Here is a 24,710-nt window from a genome sequence, read left to right on the forward strand (position 1 = left end):
AGGTCATGATTAGTCTACATCGGCTCTTTCATACGATCAATTCGATCTTTACGGAACGCATCATTTCAAATTACGTTGGATGGGAAACAGTTGAATACAATAATACAGAGAGAAGACTATAGTACTATTCGGACAGGATTAGTTTTACATAGAGAGGTGGGGTAAAGCAATTTTTTCAGAGTTTCTCAGTGATTTTAGTTGCTCCATGTCAGTAATCATTACAGACAATGTCAGACTTCTTCCTTCTGTAAACGGTCTGGAGAAATGACCCCAAGTAATACAAATCTGGTGCGAATAGACCAGCTGTAAATATATGTCACTTCTCACTCGGCCGTCCAATCACCCGCATCGTTCAACGACTGATAACAAAGCAGAAGTATTATGGCAACCAAACCGCTCAGCCGAGCTTACAGTCAAAAAATTTTCAACTCTTGGCGCTCAGTACGGAAAAAACGCGAAGCGCTTGGAAATAATTGAAAACATATGGCGGCTGCCGACGTAAACGCCTTGGTGTGCACGTTTAACCGTGGCTGAAAACACCAGGCGGACGCCAACTGTAGATGCTTGCCAGCGTTTTTCAGCTGAGCGCTTTGGATGCTATTATACTTTTGCTTTTTACTTTAGCTAAGCGCTTTGGTTATCAGTCTTTGAACAATGCATCAGTTGGATGTTGTGATATCTGTCCCGCCCCTCATCCACTGTGATGGTACGGCCGAGTGAGAAGTGACATCGACGAGCTGAGCGTTTCACCCAAAGTTGAAAATTTTTTCAACTCTGGCCGCTCAACACAGACAAAACCCGTTGTTTTCCATTGGAAACAATTGAAAACATCTGGTGGCTGCAGACGTAAACGCCTTGTTGTGCACGCCCCCTTTAACCGCGACTGAAAATGGCAGGCGGACCCAACTGTAGGCGCTTGCAAACGTTTTTCAGCTGAGCGCTTTGGTTGTCATGATACTTTTACTTTGTTTATCAGTTGTTGAACTATGCGCCGGTTGTGGTATTTGTCCCGCCCCTCATCCACTGGGATTGGATGGCAGAGTGAGAAGTGACATTGACGACACCGAAAGTTGAAGTATTTGTCCCGCCCCTTATCCACTGGGATTGGATGGCAGAGTGAGAAGTGACATTGACGACACCGAAAGTTGAAGATTTTTCAACTCCGGGCGCTCAAATTGGAAACCATTGAAAACATATGGCGGCTGCCGACGTAAAGACCTTGGTGTGCACGCCCCCTTTAAACGTGGCTGAAAATGCCAGGCGGATGCTGACTGTGGGTGCTTGCCAGCATTTTTTCAGCTAAGCACTTTGGTTAGTTCTGCTTTGGGTATCAGTCGTTGAACAATGCATCAGTTGGTTATTGTGATATTTGTCCCGCCCCTCATTCACTGTCATTGGACGGCAGAGTGAGAAGTGACATTGACGAGCTGAGCATTTCACCCAAAGTTGAAAATTTTTCATTTTCGGCAAAGCGCCGACGCTCAACACGGACAAAACCCATTATTTTCCAGATGCCGACATAAACACCTTGGTATGCACACCCCCATTTAACCACGGCAGAAATCGTCAGATGGACGCCAACTGTAGGCTAGGGCTGTCACTTTTGTGAAAAAATCATTTTCGATTTTTAATATATAAGTGTTCATTGAATCGATTGTAAAATCGATTTTCCATGTCTAAAAAGACGTTTCCATTTTCAACGCCAAATAACGGACAAACGTGAAGAGAGCGCTGGAAACGCACAAGTCAGCAATATTTCTTATTTTTTGTCATCAAGTTTCGTGCAGAATAACAAACAGCAACAGTAGTGCAACATTCTCGAAAAAAATATGCAGAGTGGACTGCTGCCATAACATAAATAAAAAACATTACTGCAGGCTTCAAACCGGCTGCATTTATGATTTAGGCAATTCAAAAATTATTTTAAATAATGATTCAATTCATTTCAAACAATTGTTCAAAAACGAAACTTTAAATAGACTTACTTGAAGTTGAGAACAGGCTGTGTGTTTTTTTATTAAACGTAACAGACACTTAGGCGGCACTAGGCAGGCATAATGAAATGCGCAAAAAGGCTATGGCCATTACAAATTATTGGTCAGGAAAACAAGTTGATCATGAACATTTTCGGGGTCCAGAGCGTTTTTTATTCACTATATGTCCATCTGTTGAGAAGACGCGCTCCGACCACACTGATGTCCCAGGGAAACTCGGGTACTTCGTTGCCAGCTGCGCAAGGTGGGGGTATGTCGTACTGTCAATCTTCCACCACAAAAGCGGTTCGCTGTCAGCTGGCAATGGTGGCTCATGTAAGGTCTGTTTCGTCGCTCTCTCGTGTTGCACAGGTTCATTGACGTTGTCCTCCATTTTCTTTGAAAAACACTAGATGCAGGGATTGAAAGCGTGAAACTATAGGTGCGTAAAATTGCTGGGTTCTGTCTAGCTTTCGCAACGCCTACTGCACTTTCGGAATTCTTCATTTTATTTTCCTGCTTGTTTGTGAGTTTTATTACGTCTATATTTTTAATTGTTTAATTCTTTAAAAATTAATAGTGTACATATTTGGTAAAATCGATTACCTATTTTCGTTTTCGAAACTTTTTTTGGTTGGTCCGATCGATTGTGCAATCGATTTTCGAACGAAAAGTGACAGCCCTACTGTAGGCGCTTGCCAGCTTTTTTCAGCTGAGTGCTTTGGTTACTATAATACTTCTGCTTTGTTTGTCATTGAACGATGCACTGGTTGGTTGTTGTGATATTTGTCCCGCCCCTCATCCACTCTGATTGGACAGCTGAGTGAGAAGTGACAATGAGGAGCTGAGCATTTCACCCAAAATGTTAAAAATTTCGACTTTTCCACCAGCTGTTGGCATTCTTAAAAAAAGCGCAGCGCTCCCATTGGAAACAATTGAAAACATACAATTTAAAACATACGCCTTGGTCTACACGCCCTCTTAGTGATCTGAACAAAAACTGCAAAACACAAAACAGTAAGTGATGCTTGTATCTGCAAACATTATCAGTAAGCGGAGTCTCTTAACACTGGCAGGCTCGAGCGCGTAACCTTGAAAACTTCGGACAAAGCATCGGGTTGAGTTATGCCGTTTTTAAACGACTGTCTGCGAACCTCAGGAGCAAATCTACTCCCAGCGTGAGGAAATAAAACATGCGGCGGGTCAGAAGAGACAGACAAGGAGCTAATAAAAAGCATGTAATCACTTTTACACCAGCACAATGAAAACATTGCCAAAGCCGCCTCTGAAATCACATCAGGGTAAACAGACCAGCACAAAAGGCGTAATAATGACTGATGGAGTCCAGCGCTGTATCCCTGACAGCTGATTTACATGCCGGGACTGTACTATCCTTTCTACATTATTCATGCAGGACCGATGACAACGGCAGAACTGAACCATTACAACAGGAAAGAGAACAGCAGCTATTTTACAAACTACTCCAAGCAATTTAAAGCATATAAACGGCGTGTGTGACTTTATGTAGTGCATCGCCGTGTTTTAGATAAGAGTCTCGTAATGATGCCACGTAAACGCAATTACACAACAGCAACGTGAGGAAGGCGCACATGCTGCATAATATCCATTTACACGGGTGTCTGTAATTACCCCGACCGAATAATAGGATATTTTACACTGAGATGTTGAATAGTGAATACTGTGATTAAGTCAGACTGAATGGATTCGGTTTGTGTTTCATTGCGACTGGCTTGAGTTTGCACCGAGTTTAGTTTAGCACTCCAAGTCACGCATGAGAAGCGTGAGTGCTGCCAGCGTGCGACTGAACGACGGCGAATCTGAGGAAGAAAGAGTTTAAGTGCTATCCCACAAGGCACTGCTGTCAGCTTGAACCTGTACACAACGTTTCATTTGTGAGAAAAAGAGTAAAGAAAATTGCATTTGGTGTATTGCGAGCCCCAGCGCACGCTGCTGAATGCCAAATGCTAAAATGTTTGGATTGTAAGTCACACTGTTCATTTATTGGCACTTTATCTTGGTGGTTTGGGTTAAAAGTCCACCGCAGTGGAAGATTAAGAGAAAAAACATTCTGGCGTACTTACCCCTCATCAACCGGCCTCCCATTGAACGTCCAGCGAATAACTGGCACGGGATAACCCTTCATGACGCATGGCAACAACACGCTCTCGCCGACAACCTTTGCCACCGCAACCGGGCCTTGGAGGGTCTCCACTTTTTCCTCAACACCAGAGTCTGCAAAAATAACAACAAAATGTTTATTTTACAAGTACGCTGTCTGCATCCTATCGAATGTCTTTTTGCATGAGTCAGTGTTTACCAACGTGAACAGAAATATGAGGATTTTTTTGCATTTTTAACGTTTTTTAACAAACACAAAAGAGTTTTTATATGGCCGTCTCAATCATTTGAAATATATAATTAACTTTTATTATTTAATTACAGATTTGCATAAAACCTTTGCGATATTTTCTAAATAAAAACTATTGCCAAACGAAAGGTTATAGTACGAGATTTTGTATGATCATGCGACTTATGCGGCTTTCACATAGGACGCGGTGTGCGCTGCGCTACGAAACCCATTCATTTCAATGGCTTGCGCCGCGCGAGGGTTGGTTTGTTGTTGCGTCAAGCAAAGGTCAAAGTTCAAAATAGTTTAACTTTTTTCTCTGTGACGATTACTCAGGCGGCCAATAGAAACGGGGCATCCAAACAAAATGAACGAAAAGCTTATACTCGGAATTCCCGGAGCTCCTACAGAGACATCGGAAGGAAAGCCGTGTCATGGAAACACGTAGCAATTCAAGTTGGCATGTCAGGTGTGTTTTAAGTCAAGTAGTTCGTTGTATCATCCACTATTTAACCCAAATATAAACACTGTAGTAATTTTTTGAAAACCTCGCCTACTTTGGTCTGGCCAGCAGAGCACAAATTACTTGGCTACGCTGAACCTAGCGGCGAGCGCAGCGCACACCGCTTCCTATGTGAAAGCCGCATTAGGGGGCAAACTTCAAACCTAAGGTGACCTATAAATACCAAAAAATTATTTCAAAAAACTTTTTTGCTATAAACGGAAAATTACTCATTTCCATTGGGAGTATTTTCAATTTGCGCAATCTGAATGTGTCATTGAAATGCAACTACTGTCGTCATCTTTCGTCATCTTTACCTGCTGACACCTGTAACTCTGCCTCCTCGCTGGATTTGGGCGGTCCTAGACCCTCGATTGTGCATCGGTAGAGTCCGGCATCACTTTGAGAGGCATTGCTGATGACCAGAGCTCCACTGGGTATCTGTATCACCCTGCTGTCCAGCTCTACGGCACGGCCATCCTTCTCCCAGCGGGTAAACGGGGCGAGTTCTTCCGTCACCTCACAGTTTAGCATCTCGGTCCCGCCTACATGAACAGACACGCCCTCCGGTTGACTGAGGAACCGCGGAAGTCCTGCAAGGACAGATCGGGTGTTATTGGTAAACTCCATTTAAATACAAGAGTGGCAGTATGAAGAAACTATACAAGAATAAGAAATCCTGAGGAAATCCAGATGGAGATGAGATGCTTTGCTAACTCTGGAGGAATTAAGTAAATACACTAATGGTCGTGTCGAACCAATTAGTAAGGAAGTAATAGGTGAAGAGCTGACATTAAGCTTGTTTGAACAGCATAGCAGTGGGTCGATTCACATCATAGTTTACTCTATTAATACCTTGATTAAAGCTGCATTGAAGAAGCACATTTCAACTTAGATTGATGACAAATGAGTTTGTCTCAAAAATTCAATTTGTCATCAACTTGCTGATTTTAAAACACATTGCAGTTTAAAACATTCAGCAGTAAACAGACTTAGAAAGTTTCATTGTTGGGTGCTTAGATAAAGTTAAAAAGAACTTATTATAGCATTATTATTTTAGATTGTGTGCTGCCGTTACCAATAATAAATTCACCATTTTATAGATTTAGATTATTTAGAAAATAAACTTTCATTACGACAAATCTGGTCAAATATTAAAGTATTTAAGTCTGTTATTAAATATATTACTACAGAAAAATGTGATATTAACCATCCAAACAAATTTGAATGAGTAAAAAGGTTTAATAAATTAAATACTCAGGATTATCTGCGCTCAAACGCTGGGGGTGTGTCCGCTGTCGGGGATGAGACTACACCCATTCGCGGAAAAAAGCTGCCGTCTCTCTGAACTTTCTAAAGTTGCGGTTACACCAGCCCGTGGTAGAGGCGGCAAAAACGTGCTATTCACATGTAGTTGGACGCTTGAACATTTGAGTTCACTCGCTTCATTCGCACGAGAAAGGCGTGCGTGAAATTCTAGTGATTCAAGAAATTCACGCGAAAATTTGCGTCACGGGAGGGGCTTCTTCGACTCCGCTGAGACTCCACAAGCTTCCTGTAATCACGTCACTACTACAGCAAGGTCCTGATTGGTTAACGCGGTGCGAAAATCCGCCGAAGTTCATATTTTTCAACTCGCGCGTTTCCCAGCGGCAACATTCCATTCGCGCATTCCGTGCCATTCACGGCGCGCTTACCGCGCCGCAGGATAATAATCTTTGCATTGACATAACATGTAAATCACCCACGCTTGCCACCTCTACCGCGGCTGGTGTAAACGCAGCATAATACCACTGAAATGGGTGCTCATGAGGTATTACGGTACATTCACACAAGACAAACCGCATGACGTCACCCATAAAAAGTAAATGGGAAGCGTTAACGCTTACGCCCCATGTGAACATACTGTTAGGGGCGGGGCCATGCTCGGTGGCTCCAGTGTGTCATCAAGCCACCGTTTTAGCCCCGCCCAAATAATCCTGAACACAAAAATGAGGAAATTCCCAATTCAGTACTACATAGCTCACAGTCTTTGTAACGTGTTTCAGCAACACATTTTTAACATTTATAATGTGTTTAGAAACAATTGTGGAGTTTATCATCTAATAAAGATTTAATACATTGATTGAATTGATTGTTTAAACTAGAATTTGTTGTGGGAAAGACAACAATTCTACACTTTTATTTTGAATCTTTAATCTTTGAATCGCTTTGAGTAAATAATCAACATCAAAAGACAAAAAACCAACAACGCATTCATAAACACCACAGAGAATTCTTCAATGAGATTCGGACACGAGAGAGAGCAAAGAGGAAAAACTAAAGATGTTTTTTCGCCCGTCTTTAATCTCGCAATAACAAGATCTAAGATCTTCCTGAAGTTAGTAGAGAAGAGCTTTATAATTCACACACGCTCGCTCTCTCTAACAGCTGAATGTATGAGAGTCCAGACGCTCTCTGACACACTAATGTTCTCCTCGGCTATTTACGTGTCTCGGCTGATGTAAGACCTGCTGCGGTCCAGAAGCAGCGTTTGTGTGTATGAGAGGGATGGTACGATCTTCGAGGGCTGCTGACAGGTCTGTAAATTACCCACAGACATACACACACACTCCAGATATTCACACAGCGCCTTTATCGGACACACAAATTCTCCGAGCATTGGAGTCTGCAGAGGAGCTTTACCCACTATAGCGAATGAATGAAACTCTTGCAGGGCAAATAAGGACAATGCACTTTTGGCAGGCAAAGCTACTGTGCGTAAACAGCCTGTCAGAAAAACGACGGTTTGTAAACGTGCAGTTAACATATGCAAACATACATTTCAAACTATACAAATACTGCGATCCAAGCAAACCAACTCAGTCAACACACAGACAAATGCATATATATTGAATTATATATGCACAAACAACACCACATGAACACACATAAGTTTTGACAGACACACTTTAGTGTCATTTGATGAAAGTATCACTATTATTGGTCAGATTTAGGGCTAAATACCAACCTCTTCCCAACACAAAACCTCACAAAATTCCCAAGTACAGTTACATTTAGCAAACGCCTTTATCCATAGCACCATCAATTGTTCCTGTAGCTCAATTCAGTGTTTGAATTGAGGGGGGGCTGGGGTGGTTCTGGACCCCCTATAAAGCACAAAAATATAAATGAGGTTTTTATTAAGATACTACATTTAAAATTCTTGTGCTGGCTGCCACAAAGCGATACTGTCCCAATAAACAAATCCAAAATATTTTTGTCTGATATAAATGTAAACTCAAAACTATTATTTCACACTAATTTGAGGGGTAAAGAATTCTTACTCATATGGCCAAAAAATATGTTTTTAATATATGCTAAATACATTTTGCAGACAGTAAAGCTTAATTAAATATATTTCTTAATTTTACGATCTTTATAATAAACGTAGTTCAGGGAAACAAATACTTTTCTAATTTTACAACCAAACCATGTCCTGGTCAAAATATAGAATTTCTTTCATCGCGATGTGAATATAAATGCTTTAAAATATATAGATTTTTAAATACATTTAAAAATATACAAAAATTTGACAAATTTGGGGATTTTTTAAAAAACTTTTTTTAATATATTTCGGCAAATACTTTTTTGGGCCATTTTTTGTATTTATTATTATTAATTATTAGGGCTGCAAACCGATCAATCGCGACTTTATATATACACACACACACACACACACACACACACACACACACACACACACACACACACACACAGATGCAAGTACATATTTAAGAAATATTTACATGTGTATATACATTTTTATATTTATATATCATTTAGGTTATATATAATAATAAATACTTAATATAAAAAATCTTAAAATAATACATGCATGTTTGTGTATTTATATATACATAATTATTATACACAGTACACCAGTGGGGAACCTTCAGGGCCTTCTACGCCTTCAGAGAAGGCCTAAAAAAATGTATAAAAAGATTTTTTATTATAATAATACAAATAAATAATATTCAATAAAAATATGTTTTTACATTTTTTAATTTCTATTTAATTCAATTCAATACAATACATGTAATATATTTTCTCTCATCTATGTTCTAACGTTAAGCTTACTGTCAGGTTCATGTCATGAAAACATCTAATCCAATCAGAATCGTCCGTCTCTATTAAGGCCCGGTTAGCTGGCTCATTCATTGGTTAGGACTTCTTGAATCCCAGGGAAGGCCAAGCTATGTGTTTTGGTGTGGAGAGTGACAGGCAAATCGACCAATCACGTTTTGATTTCAAGTGGGCGGGCAAAAAACAAAACATTGTAAGCCTTCATGAAGTCCTAATCATGCAACAAACTGGATGCGAGCTGCCGTAAAACACCAAAGACGAAGATCATAGACCGTTAATATTAATACAGTCTAATGGCCCGAATCTCTGCGGTGAGAGTGGTTGAGGTAAATGGCGGAAAACGTGATTGACGTTGTGGCTAGCTTGATAGGGCTGAGGTAAAAACGAAATTACTTAAGCGCGTACTCGTGAAGAGCACAGCTGGGAGAAGCGCGTGCAGAGGAGCCTGTGCATATGACGCGAACACGTGAAAAATAATGGGTTTAATTATACTTTTACTTCCTGACAGTTTCACTTGTTACGTGAGGATAGTAATGACTGGCAGACAACGCCGAATTACATACAATATAATGTCCTAACTAAATCTGAGAGAACGCGAACAATATTTTTTACCTCGCTATACCCGATGGGCTGGGCGGAGATACATTTTGGTAGCCCGACAAGAATTCGCAATAGCCCGGGACCTGGGGGCTCGGGCTTGCGATTTTGCGAGCCCTGGATATCTTATAACAACAGTTATAAGCCACAAGGAAGTGCACTGAGAACGCAGGGTGCTATATTTCCCTTTATGAAAAAGATTAACAAGGTATCCGACAGCTAAATATATATTTCCAAAAATAAAATATAAATTAAAGAACATAATTTAAGCTTGTTAAATGCAAATTTACAGAGCCCCTGTCATTACAGAGCAGCAGAATCTGTATTTGTGTTTATCAGTTAGATTAAAGTAATTTTAAACTTTAAAACTGCATTTAAAGGCAAACAATGCCCATTCTGTAATTTAACTTTGCGTGCTCAGAATTTTTACACGTTCACTGTATGATTTAACGAAAATACGAATAGCCTAGTATTATGGATGGAGAGGCATTTGCACTTCATTGCATATTTTGAAGGCCCAGCTGAAGTACCCACGGTTCGCCACTGCAGTACACACATATATAAGATGTAAACAAAAACTTGTATTCTGCATAAAAAATTATTTAACCTTTTTTGCTGTATGAGTAGGATTCAAGTTACGGGAAATTAGGGTTTCTTTGATTTATGTTTAAAAAAAGCATTAACTTATACAAAAAAGTAGTGATTTTGGTTAGTAGCCTTTTTTTTAGGTTTAATTACACAGAATTCATGATAATGTATTTCATAAAATGTCATAAAACTGGGGTCCCCTGGCACCATCTCGCGGCCCCCCTGGGGGCCCCGGCCCCCAGTTTGAAAACCACTGTCATAGAACACATGATGAAAAATGATGTACAGCTTTAATGCACTGTAAGTCACTTTGGATAAAAGCATCTGCCAAAGGCATAAAAGTAAATGAAGCTTTTTTCATTTCGACTTAAAAGGCAATTTCTTGCTAAAAGATGGGAATTGAGGCGGCACATACTAATTTTAACTATAAGGTTTAAATCGCATCCTCTTCGTCCTTCTAGGAAGCATTTGATTGGACAAAACGAGTGGGTGCGCTATGAGTCATCAGTATTTGTTTCATATTCCCAGTCTATAAATTTTAAATGTGTCAGTCTGGCTGAGAGACGACATCAAATAGGAGCTCTGTTGGACTGCTGGATTTCAGAAAGGGAATACTTCAAAATCCCTGCACACCACAAAACAAAACACATACTGAGAGTGAAGCTGCAAGTATATCTGCCACAAGGACAGACTCACTACAGAGCGCATGAAGTAAATATGCCGAATACAGTGAGAGCACGATGCTTAAAAAAAAAAGAGGTCAGCTCTCGATATCTCACTCCATTCATCCCTGAAGTGACAGAGAAAGACACCAGAGGGAGATCATTAAACACAGCTAGAGGCGTCTACAGCCTCCAGACAGATAAAACCATATACACATCAACACAACACAACAGAAATACAAATACACACACACCAGACACAATATTTCTCTCTTTGGTTCACATGTTTGTGTCCATTTTGGAGACGTCCAGGATTCCTACGTATGGACAGCTTAGGACAAACAGTTTAAGGCTTCACAACGCATACATAAAATCCAACATCCTACTGATAGATAATGAATATGTAAATATAATACACATACGATAAGTGAAAAGTAACAAATCTCTTCAATCCTCCCCAAGCTGCTGGCGAATTTCTTTACATTCCGCGAGGAGACAAACAGAAAGAGACCCCTCATTCATTCATTCATTCATTTTATCTACCCTCCAAAAACATTTGCTCCCAACACCCCTGTACAGTCCCGCTGACCACCGTGTGTCCAGCCATCCAAAAGAAACAGCAGACCTCACACACAGGAGAATGTAAACATGACAGGTGCTAACAACACCCCCCATCCGAGACCACACAGCCTCCATTCAGATTCATCACACAGATCAGATCAGCCAGGGCCACACAAACTGAGAAAGAGAGAGAGAGAAAGAGAGAGAGACTACAGCAAACAGTCATGTTTAAACAGCCGCTGAATTGAGGGGTCGAACTAAGATCCAACCCTTTTTTAACAATGGGAATAGGGTTACATATAATTATTACATTTTTTAATTTTTGTAAAGTTTACTTAATAATGATAATTCTGTCATTAACTTGTTCTTGTTGTTCCAAACCTACATGACCTTTATGTGAAATATTTTGATGAATCTCTTGAGTTGTACTTTTCTATGTAGTGTCCTGTTTGAATGCACTTGAAGTCACTTTGGATAAATGTAAATGTTATCAGAAATTACCTACAAATAGCACCTTAACAGTTCTTATAATGACCCATTTAATAAATCCAACATTCTCCAAAGCCATGTAACATCTTAAGTCTTTCCTCGCCAGCATTTTCACAAAAGTTTAATGCATTCCAGAAAATTTCCAAAACTTTCATCCCATCTTCATTTGTTCTCTTTTTATTAGCTCTCAAATACGGGTCGGTTTCTTAAAAAAAAAAAAAAATTTGAGTAAAAAGCAGGACTTTTCCTAGAGATCAGATTCAGAACGATGGTCAAAACATAAAAAGAGTATTTATACTGTTTTGGGATGAGTAGATGCTTCAGTGTTTTATAAGTTGGGTAAGAGCATCACCTAGTGGATAATAGCGGAAATATGGATTGCAGTAATAACCTGTCATTGGCAGAGAAGTGTTTCTCTTATTGACAAGATAACTTGTCAATGGCGGGGAAAGAGTTAAGCTAGGTACACACCACGTTGACGAACGGCAATTTTTTTGTGTGTGTGTTCCACACTGTCCTCTAATAAAACCTCACAGTCACTACTTGATTGGCATCGGTTTGCTGTGTACCTACCCTTTGTGGCAGACCAAAAATCTTCTTGACCAACACTTATATCATACTGTGCACGAATTTATCAAACTGCGTCATGCTACGTTCGGCATCATCAACACCAAACGCTTTGAATATGTGCATGTGTTAAATAAGTTTCAGCATACATTTTGCATCTTATGGCTTTAGAAGATTCGTATATAATTGCTGTAGTATATAATATGGACTTGCTTTTATGGTGTTTCTGTAGCTGTCTGCACTCATTATGTGTAATCTACATTCATTATCTCTCATGTCCTACAGAAAATCATACAGGTTTACACTGACAAGAGGGTGACTGAATGATAGCAATTTTCATTTTAGGTGTTTTAACCCTTTAAGCACTTTCGAATCTGATGTGAAGTCATGAAAAACTAGATATAAAGATGTAAGAACAGTAATTTTACTTACACTTCGAACACGGTGAGCTTCTTTACAAGCTATTAACACAGTAATAGCATTTACTAATAAATATTCTTCATGCCCTTAAACCAAACACGCAAACACATACAGGTGTGAGAAACAACAGACGCACACTGTTGAGGTGTAATGAGTCTGTGCTCGAATCAATACATGTGCTTCACTAATGCAAAATCAATCACAGGAAGAGGTGCCATTGTTGGCAGACGAAGCTAGAACAAACAAATCTTGAATATAAATGATCATGCTACTGCGACAGCCATCGCTATGGCAACAAAAGGCATCTGGTGCACATGTGTACGACACAGATTTGATGCATAGCGTGTGTTTAAATGCACACACAGCATGCTTTCATTTCTACCCAAGTGACTTTTATGCGAAGCGGCGGTCCTTTCAGCTTATTTTCTTAAAGAGGAATCGTCAAAGCAAAGCGACCCTAAAAACTCGACCTCTGTGCATTTACTGCAATCTATAGAAACAGTCAAAGGAGGTTGGGGTGCAAATGCATACAGTGAACTGCCTGCGGTCATCTGTAAACAAATCCTGAAGACAAAACGAACCGCTAGCGGCAAATCTGGAATAACGTGACTGCATTAATTTTTTATATTTTAATAATCTCGCAATGTCAGCAGCATAACGGCATGTATGCCGTGTTTACACAAGAAGTTAATGGAGCTACGGAGGCCATTGCATGCAGCGTTAATTCACTTTTAGTGTTAATGGGAAAAGCATAGAAATGTTAGCTTTAAAAAGATCCAGACACAGAGAAAGCGTATCGACACATGGTGCTAAAATTCTCTTTCTGAAAACCACAGCACCTTTCTGAAAACAGAGAGACCAGACGTACGCCTAAGGGGTTCTGATGAAGGTTTTGTCACTTTCATGATCCTTAAATGAGAAATTTATGTACTAAGGTTAGACATACTGAAATGTTCTGGCTGGACTGAACTGCAAATATAATTTGACATTGTCATAAATTTGATGCTATATTATTTGGCAACTTCTTCCACTTTTGTACACTACACTAAAGGCTGATTTATACTTCTGCGATGGACGCTACAGCGTAGCCTGATGTGCACTTCTCCAAAACTGTAACAATGACCACGCTTACATGCACCCTCATAATGCGATTATAATGGGATTTTGGCAATATTGCGATTATACTTTACCTCATGTAAACGTAGTACTTCGATAAAAAATAATGCGATTAAGCTCATAAGTATAAAAGAGATAGCGTACGCCGTTTTAATTGCAGTATGTGTCCATGTGAACGCTTCAATCGCATTATACCGCACTAACTGAAGTGCGAGTGTGTTTTAGTCATGCACCTTAAGCACAAATTCATTAAACTTGACATTAGAAGTTTTACGTGAACTCTACGACTCGCTGTCAGCAGTCTGGCTTCATCCAGAAACAGCTAAAATAACACAACAGCAGCGTATAAAACCCTTAAGGGACATTATAAATATATAATATATTAGTGACCAGCACATCATAATGATAACTTCATGCTAATTCACTCGCGCAAAGCACTTGCCTTTAATGGCATTAAAGGTGCAGTGTGTGGTTTTTAGAAGGATCTATTGACAGAAATGCAAAATAATATACAAAACTATATTATCAGGGATGTATAAAGACCTTTCATAATGAACCGTTATGTATTTATTACCTTATAATGAGATGTTTTTATCTACTTACACAGAGGGTCCCCTTACATGGAAGTCGCCATTTTTGGCCGCCATGTTTCTACAGAAGCCCTTAATGGACAAACTATTTTACTAAGTTGTCTCCAGTGATGACCTGTTTGTCCGGTGGTGGCTACAGTAGCTTTTCTATGCGTTTCAAAAGCCAGGGGTGAGCAACCGTTGGTTGCAATTCACAACCTCACCACTAGATGCCGCTAAAATTTACACACTGCACCTTTAACTAATATTGGATATTTCTTGTAATAAAAACTTTTTTGCAATTGTTTACATGTCACTGAATGTCTAAATATGCTGTTCTTGTTGCATTTAGACAGCGGGTAACCAGCAAATGTCCTCAACTCGCTGCGTTTTGCGTAACTAAACAATGAAATTAGTAGTTTGTGTAATAATATCTTACCTTTTAGCGTAGTCAGTGTGATGTAGAAAAAGCTGTAAATTTCACAGCAACTGCATCAGCGCTGGATACCTGAGGTCATTTTATGTTATAGACCTCAGCAATGAGCTTCTTAAGTGTGAGTGCACTTAAAGGTGCAGTGTGTAAATTTTAGCGGCATCTAGTGGTCAAATTGCAACCAACGGCTCAGTCCACTGTTCACCTCTTGCTTTTGAAACACAAAGAGAAGCTACGGTAGCCACCACTGGACAAACATGTTATCGTCGGAGACAACTTAGTAAAAAAGTTTGTCCGTTGAAGGCTTCTGTAGAAACATGGCTGCACAAAATGGCGACTTCCATGTAAGGGGACCCTCTGTGTATGTAGATAAAATGTCTCATTCTAAGGCAATAAACATATAATAGTTCATTATGAAAGGTCTTTATACACACCTGATGATTTTGTTTTGTATATTATTTTGCATTTCTGTCAAGAGATCCTTCTAAAAAATTCCACACTGCACCTTTAAATTTTGAATAGATTTGATTGGCTGTCAATTATTTATCGTTCTTCAAATGGGACAAAATTGCTATTGTTATAGTTGTTGCGTGAACTCTGCTATTATATTTAATATAAAAAGATTTTCAAAATTATATTTTTATAGTTAAGTTATAGTTATCGTTATAATATGAACGCCCTTTACAGGCACTGATAATATTTCTGTCTTCCTCATATGTAAACACGTAAACAAGCTCAATGTGTCAATTATGCAGATTGACGCACCAAAATAAAAACGATCAAGTAACGAAAGAGCGCTGTGCAAACAGTTGTTGAATTAACAATAAATAAATAAAAAACAATAAAATAAAGTAATAAAACATTTGTCTGGGTGCAGCTTTTTCATACCCTACAGAACAGTAAATAAACCGTATTAAACTGTAATTGTGATGTGTAACACCCGCAGGTCAACTCATTAAAGTCGTGACGCTGTAGGAAGTTAAAGATCATGAGGAACATGAGGTGGAGATCATCCAGTTTCATTAAACTCCATGATGAAGGTCGGATCTTTCAAAAGGTCACAGATCCTCTCATAGCGCCAGCACACAGGTCGCTCTAATCGTGTCTGACATCTGAATGTCTGAGAGAACAGCGGATGGCTTTAACACTATGTTTTGATGGACGTGAGGTGAGATGAGACTGCGAGCGATAAAGGTTAGGATTGTCATCTTGAGCTGGGAAGTTGATATATTCCTAGTCCAGTCCTCAAAGTCCACTTAGAATTGATTGATGACTGAGTTTGATAAAGAATCTGACCTAGAATCAGTGCTGCTGAATGTCTCCTTAATGAGGGTAAAGAAAACATTGAGACTGATGGAACAGTGATGTTACTTTAGACATAATGAAGTCCAAAAGACTTCTGCTGGATTTTGGGCCTTCACTGATGTGGCAGAAAGATGTCTGATCCAAACTGCAATTTATTTTGGTCAAGATGGTGTTGAGAAAAGGTTCTTCCTCAAGTGTACACAACATTAAATTGGTATCTTGCGAGCATTATTGCTAGCAAACAAAAAAACTGCAAAAACAAAATTGTGTGGCTTTTTTCCCCCCATAAAATCAGTCAATCAGAGCTTTGCGGATCGAGAAAGTGTTTCTGATATTGTGTGCGACAGGCAGCAGATGCTCAGTAAAGTGACTGTGTGTGGTCCATCTGAAGTGAGACTACAGGAGCTAAAACCATCAAACTGTTAAGTACACTTTATGGAATGCAATTACCCCAAGTCGTTCCAGTTTTCCTGGTTTTAATTGCTATCAGCTCAACACACCCGAGGGAACTCTAACGCCCTGAGAGAAATTCAAGGGAAAGTTCTCAATAAACAACCGGAGTAAAGTCCTTTAATCAGGTTTAAGAGAGCAGAGGTTTATTGAGCAGAACGGCTGAATGATGGAACCAGTAAAAACACCAACATAAACACTATTAACACTGGGTTTTGCTCTGTCATTGGAGCTTAACTAGTTCTGCATCAATCACACATAAGGGACCTATCAACTTTCACCAACCGATCAATGTCTGTCTAACCTTTATGACATCAACAACCTTCATGATGACATCGAACTTGTTGTTTGATATGAGATGACATGGAAAGTAGGTAAACATTTTTGAGAATACTTCAGTAGGAGGTACAAAGTTCTGAGAGACAAATGAAAGATGACATCAGTAAACTGCACATACGAATTTTCGCCTTGGCCCACACACTTTAAGCAAATCAGAAACGAAAATGCATGAAAGTGTAAGTATGAAGAATCATTTTATACCAGACAGAACCTGATGCACAAGACAGGTTTACCAGAGATATTTTGCTTTCACTATCGAATGAAGAATATTTAAAAATATACATGGGAAACATGTCAGAGAGCTTGAAATGTTCATGGCTAATGCAAGACCATTTGTAAATCAAATAAACAAGAAATGTAATGGATGATAAAATTACAAGCAAAATGTTACACACAATCAGACAGAACTTCTGTAGGATCTAAAACACAGTGAAGTGGAGGTTCAATAATGTAGAGAGAACAAACGGACAAAAAACAAACGAAAAATGAACAAAGGAATAAAAAGAAAGAAAGAAAGAAAAGGATAGAAATGTTATGAACAGTCAGATAGAACTTCTGGAGAATCTGAAACACAACGAAGTGAGGTTCAATAATGTAAAGAGAGCGATCGGACGAAGAACAAAAAAAATGAATGAGCGAATGAAAAACAAACGAGTGAACAAAAAAGGAATAAAGAAAAATAAAAGAAAGAAATGTTATGCACAGTTAGACAGAACTTCTGGAGGATCTGAAAGACAATGAAGTGAAGGTTTAATAATGTAAAAAGAAGGAACAAACGAACAACAAACGAAGGACAAAAAACGAACAAAAACCGAATGAAAAACAAATGAACAAATAAAAAGAAAGAAAGAAAGAAATGTTATGCACAGTCAGAAACTGAAGAGAATCTGAAACACAACGAAGTGAGGTTCAATAATGTAAAGAGAACAAACGAATGAAAAAGAACAAACGAACTAAAACGAACATGCAAACGAAAAAAGAACAAACAAATGAAAAACGAACAAAAGAATAGAAAGAAAGAAAGAAAGAAAGAAAGAAATGTTATGCACAGTCAGACAGAACTTCTGGAGGATCTGAAACACAACGAAGTGAGGTTCAATAACATAAAAAAATAAACGAACAAACAAAAAACGAACAAACAAACGAAAAGCAAATAAATTAATAAAAAGAAAATGAAAGAAAGAAATGTTATGCACAGTCAGACATAACTTCTGAAGAATCTGAAACACAACGAAGAGAGGTTCAACAATGTAAAGAGAATGAATGAATGAAAAATAACAAACAAACTAGAACGAACAAACTAAAGTGCAAACGAAAAACAAACAAACAATTGGAAAAACGAACAAATGAAAAGAAAGAAAGAAATGTTATGCACAGTCAGACAGAACGTCTGGATGATCTGAAACACAATGAAGTGGAGGTTCAATAATGTAAAAAAAAACATCAAACAAAAAATGAACAAAGGACAAAAAACGAACGAAAAATGAACTAACAATAAAAAGAAAGAAAAAATGAAAGAAAGAAATGTTATGCACAGTCCAACAGAACTTCTGGAGGATCTGAAACACAATGAAGTGGAGGTTCAATAATGTAAAGAGAACAAACGGACGCAAAACGAACAAACGAACAAAAAAATGAATGAACGAAAAACGATCAAACAAACGAACGTAAAAAAGAATCTCTCTATAAAAGCAAATCTCAAAATTAACCATGGAACTTTATCATTGTATTTTATTAAAAATGAACCTGTCCCATTAATACATGAATGCTTAATCAGTCTAGTCTCTATGATAATCTGTTTTTTGAATGCAAGTCTATGGGATTTCTGTAGCCAATAACAATGCAGTGATGTTTGTCTTAGTAAACAGCACTAGTAATGCACAAACACTTAGAGCACCTGTGGACACAAATAAACAACTTTTGTTTCTCAAGGACACGCACTACATCACTTTAATGTGCTTCAGAGCGGCCTGGCTTTAGGGCACAGAGTTGAAGTCAACCTACGATCAGAGTAACCGGCTTTAAAGAAAATATATAAATTTTTAAATCATCAGCAAAAGTAGCTGCTCATCCTTTCCTGCGTGGCCGCAGGCGCGTCCTTCAGCTCCCATAATGCATTTCTGTCTGCTTTCATTTTACGACTGGTATTCAATAAACACAGCCGAGACAGTGGATACTACAGAGCAAGGACATTTTATGACTTCTACCGCAGACAAAAGAGAAAAACACAGAAGGATGTTTAGGTCCATCTTATGAAGGACATGTATAGGTCATATGTAAGATTTTGGCATTAAAACATCACATTTATGAGGAGAAAGTAAAGTGACATTAAATATTAAACTAGCATGAGATTTTAATCACAGACAAAAGTGCACACATCACATTCCATATCTCAATATAAAAGCCCAATGTGCTTTTGATTTGGGGTAAAATGCAAGCCCGATGTGTTGTGGTGAGATTAACCCAGTTAGCACGCAACATCTTCGCTCACCCATCTTCTCCGTTTCTGCAGACAAATGTGTTTGCTTGGTATATAGCTGCAGGTTCAGTCGACAGCGTGAACTCAAGGCGAGCGCCGCTGTCATCCTCTTTAGAGAAAAACACAAGACAGGCTGTCACTCGAAGAAAAAGAGCGAGCGAGTGTATGTGTGTGTCTAAAGAGGAAGACGACACTATGAAGTGTCACTGCCATGTCACGGCAGTCTTTCCTGCTGAAATGAATGAAACGTCCATTAGCATATGAAATAAATGTTAGTACACTGTCACAAGCAGCGCCATCTTGCTTGAAATAATGTCCTGTGAACTGTGAAAAGCACTGAATTGAAATTGTGTGTGTGTGCGCGTTATACAGACTGGCTTGAACTTTTGGTGTAATGACCCTGGGGATTCTCCGAGTTTGCTTGCCGGCCGACTACATCTGACAAAATGGACAAGCCATTTAAGCGTAAGTTTGTGTGTGTGTGTGTGTGTGTTTCGGTGTTGTGCAGCTGCATTAGCGCTGTATCCTTGAAAAATCACATTTATTTCTCTAAGAGTCTTCACACGTCTCTAAACCAATGTTACAACAGCGCAACCAACATTGTATTTATTAAACTTTACTTGCAATTCATCTCAAAGTGTTGAAGTTTAGAGGTGTAATACACCCTCCGATCTCAGGAAAAAGGTATAAAAGCTGTCACCGGGGCGGTACCCTTTAAAAAATACACATTTGTGACCCTGGACCACAAAACCAGCCATATGAGTATATTTGTAGCAATAGCCAACCAAACATCGTATGGGTGAAAATTATTGATTTAACCTTTATGCCAAATAACAAAAGGATATCAAGTAAAAATCATGTTCCATGAAGATATTTTGTAAAAAAAATTCTACCAAACATACAGTACTGTGCAAAAGTCTTAAAAGGAGACATTTCAGAAGACTTTTTTAAGATGTCAAATAAATCTTTGGTATCCCCAGAGTCCGTATGTAAAGTTCTAGCTCAAGATTCGACACAGATAATTTATTATAACATGCTAAAATTCCCACTTTGTAGGTGTGAGCAAAAATGTGCTGTTTGGGTATATCCTATGCATATGAGCTGATCTCTGCACTAAATGGCAGTGCCGTGGTTGGATAGTGCAGATTAAGGGGTGGTGTTATCAACAAGGGGAGCCAAATTTCAATTACCTATTTTATCACATGCTTGCAGAGAATGCAGGGTTCCCACACCTTAGTTAACTTCAAATTCAAGGACCTTTCAAGGGCTTTCCAGGTCCAATACCGTCAAATTCAAGGAGTAAATGTGGGGACACACTTCAAGTGAGAGCAAGGTTACATCGTGTTTTAAATATATTGTTACAGTTCTCTTTCGAGGAAACTTGCGCTGCGTCACTGCAATGACACTTTGGGGACGCTTCCAAGGGTAAGTGCGTCTAAATATGTATATTAAATTCAACCAATGGTCTAGTGAACAGTTTAGCATGTGTGCTTAAAAGGCTAGAAATTGTATGATATTATCCTATACTACACAGGGAATATAATTTTTTCCCCAAAAAACTTCTTGCAGGGTTTTCCGCAGCACTTTGCAGTTCGGGTGGCCCGCCTAAGCTGGGAAACCCTACCGCCTTAACTAGGTCCTCCAAAAAAAAATTAGCTGCAAAAAAGGCCGTCAAGTGCATCTCGGAGAATAGCTCGGACACACTTCACAACGCGAGCTGGCACGCGCGCCACCAGGCTGAAATGAGAAAGACGTGGTCCAGACTGTCACTGTCTGGAGGATAACTAGCTAGTTGATAAAACATCTCGGAGAATAGCGCAGACGCGCTTCACCCCGCGAGCAGGCACGCGCGCCACACGGCCGAAATGAGATAAAGACGTGGTCCGTCATGTCTGGAGGATAACCAGTTGATAAAACACGTGTCCGTGAGAACTGTAAGTGGACTTATGTTTTGGATTTATTAAGCCTGTTATTGTATTAGTCTATAGTTCTTGCAAATTTAAAGTTAGCAGGTGATTTTGTTGTTTGAGCAACCTGCTAGCTAGGTTTCACGTGCCTGTTGATTCGATGTAATTGTTAAGCGCTCTAGCTCACGTTATTTATGTGCATTATTTACATGCTACAGTAGTTACACTCCTTTAAGATAATGTAATGAATAGTGGGAAATAATCAGTTTTTAAAAATTTTAAAATATGTACACAAAATAAAAACAAAATTTTCTGAACTAAATGTCTTCTTCAGGTATCAGTCAGTGTTTATTGTGACCTCTGTTGGCATGAAACAAATCTTGAGCTTTTTTGAGAAGACTGAAGTCCGGAAGTCAATAGATTAGAATTAGAAATAAGAAATTAATTTCATTTATGTTTAAGAGATCCTGCAGTTGCCTGCTATTTCTCAAGTGGAAGGGGAGTTTACCCAATATACTTTACACTTCAGCTTACACTTTTATACAGTTTTTAATACTACATATATACTTTCTGTATTTTCTGGTTGTATTCTAATAAAGAGAATACTTAAATATGATCACTATATCATTGCAAAAACAACAATTCTAATGGTGGCATGGTGGCCTAAGACTTTTGCACAGTACTATATATATAAACTTTATTTTTGTGAGTGGATGCAGTTCCAAAGGACTTTATTTGGACAACTTTAACGCGATTTTCTCAATATTTGCTTTTTTGCACCCTCAGATTCCAGATTTTCAAATATTTGTCCTATCCAAACAAGAATTGACCCTTTTGACTAGTTTTGTGGTCACATATTTGGATCTCAATACTAGGAAACATATTAGGACACATAGCAACGTGCCAAAATCTCTACCATGAAAACTCAATAGCAACATCTATAAATCACTAAGGGCAATTTAGCGGGCTCATAGCACTGCCCTGGCAAACCTCCCAACACCCTTCACGGGTTTTGCATGGGCAAGTATAACATTTTTATTCGTATAAATAAAAAATCTAGCCCACGTGCGCAACGCGTCAGAAGTCCCAGGAACGTTGAACTGACAACAGAAAAGAAATGATAAAAGCTCTTCGGTCTTAATGTGGTGTAATGCACTGTTGCTAATGCTGTTCATCTACAGGCCTGAACATCCTTCATCAGCCGGAGACAAGCATCCTTTATTTCTGCCGGCAGCATATGGAGTGAGTCTCTGTGAGATTTCACTGAGAGAGCGAGAGATTTGCTTGAGATGTTTTGCAGGACGAATGTTCCCTAAAGGGCAGAGACGTACAGTACATGTACAGAAACTATCACGCGTTTGAACTACGCTTTACTCAAGAGTCCAAAGACCTGCCATGAAATTGTCTTAAAGAAACTTCCTGTTTCTGACGGATTTTCCTTTGTCAGTCGTACTCCTAAATAGGTCAAGTAGCTAGCTATTGTATTTGGCTACTAGTTAACCTGATCAGCCAAAAAAGGTGAAGCCATTTCAAAGATGAAAGTTGTTTTAATGAAAAATTCCAAAATAACAAACACGGATCTTCCGTTTAAAAAAAACAAACAAATGAAAAAAAGGCTAGTCTTTAGACAAAAAATAAAAAATTTAAGTACATTTGTGCTTAAAAACACCAATGGAGTGAGAAAAAAAATAAGTTTACTTTTATCTTCAATACTTAATTCAATTATTTACATAAATTTTATATTTTTTGTCTAAAACTAGACCATTGTGCTCATGAAGAAAATGCATCTTCAGGGATCCAAAACTTTAGTTAACTTCAAATTCAAGGACCTTTCAAGTATTTCCAATACCCTCACATTCAAGGAGTAAATGTGGGGACACATTTCAAGTGAGAGCAAGGTTACATTGTGTTACCTTTAAAGATACATTGTTACAGTTCCCTTTTGAGGGAACTCGCGCTGCGTCACTGCGGTGACACTTTGGGGACGCCTCTAGGGGTAAATGCGTCTGAATATGTATATAAAAATTCAACCAATGGTGAGGCTTAACGACAAAGACAGGGTGACGAGCCAGGAAGTATATTGCTATGTGTTACAAGGATGCAGGAAATATGGCAAGGGAGACGCAGCGTCTTGTTCCCTTCTCAGGGAACAACAGTTACAAACGTAATCCGAGACATTTTGTGTCAAACGCAACTATGCAAAAAAGCATTTTGGTATGAATCAACATTCGCATACAGAAGATAAAAGCATTTGAAGCGAACAGTTTAGCACGTGTGCTTAAAAAGTCTAGGATTTGTATGATATTTAAGCAATATCGCTCGAGTAGGAGTGCGATATAGCTCTATATCATCACGGCTGTGATTAGGCCAGAGGCACGAGGCCGCAGGCCGAGTGCCGGAGGCAATCACAGCCGTGATGATATAGAGCTATATCACACGACTCCGAGAGCGATATTGCTTTTATACAACAGTTCGACGGCACACGTTTGAAAAACGAAAACTAGAAAACAACAACGGAGTTATTTTAAAAGCCTCTTTGTGTGAGAACTACTTCTTCCGCCACGGATTTGAGGGCGTCCAGAATGACAGGTAACACTTTCGGCTGCTTTGAAGCTCATACAACTCAATGGACGGAAAAGCCGTTACTTTATATTACCGTTTCTTGGTCACAAAGTGTAGTTTTAAGATTAGTTCAGTCGAGAATGTATATGTATTATATTTAAATCTGCAGTCGATTAGTAAAGATAGCGCCTGTTTGAACATTTGCTTAGTGAGATTCGGTACGAATGAGAACCAAAGCATGAGCGGACATCAGTGTTCACTCGCCCCGCTGACCACCGCCCTCTCTGGGCTACATTTCTGAAAGAGATACCCTGGCTCTCATGTTGGCCTTGTTTGTTTATGATCGTCAAAATGAGATCAAATTATCAGTATTTGGTGTCATGATCAAACTTGTACTTGTTTTTTTATTCATATTTAGTGTCTTTTGTGTTGTTATTGTTTTGGCGCGAGGTAAAAGTTAATAAAACTATTTGTATAACGTTACTTTTGCTTTCTCATTTATTCTTAACGTGATACGAGCACTCGATTATTATTATTAAACTTTGTTCTTGTCAGTACTATATAAAACTGTTTTTTATAAGTGTCAGAGATATGTTTTTGCATGCTGCTTATAAATATACCAGCGGCGACACCTCACAACATGCTTCAACAGTCACGTCACGACAAAGCAAATGATCAATGTCCACATTTAAAAGCTG

General features: G+C 38.9%; 1 protein-coding gene across 6 annotated transcripts in view; it reads right to left on the bottom strand.

Annotated features, from left to right (window-relative positions):
* The window catches only part of neo1b (neogenin 1b), a 134,006-nt gene that overhangs the window by 56,661 nt on the left and 52,635 nt on the right, over positions 1–24,710 (bottom strand). For all 6 annotated transcript variants that reach the window (XM_073869022.1, XM_073869024.1, XM_055192218.2 and 3 more), the window contains exons 3-4: positions 5,161–5,436; positions 4,076–4,226 (exon numbers count right to left, since the gene is read on the bottom strand). In XM_073869022.1, the coding sequence (XP_073725123.1) occupies positions 4,076–4,226; positions 5,161–5,436 (427 nt within the window). The remainder of the gene's footprint in view (positions 1–4,075; positions 4,227–5,160; positions 5,437–24,710) is intronic.

The sequence above is a fragment of the Misgurnus anguillicaudatus genome, chromosome 6 (genome assembly GCF_027580225.2).
Source record: "Misgurnus anguillicaudatus chromosome 6, ASM2758022v2, whole genome shotgun sequence".
NCBI lineage: Eukaryota > Metazoa > Chordata > Actinopteri > Cypriniformes > Cobitidae > Misgurnus > Misgurnus anguillicaudatus.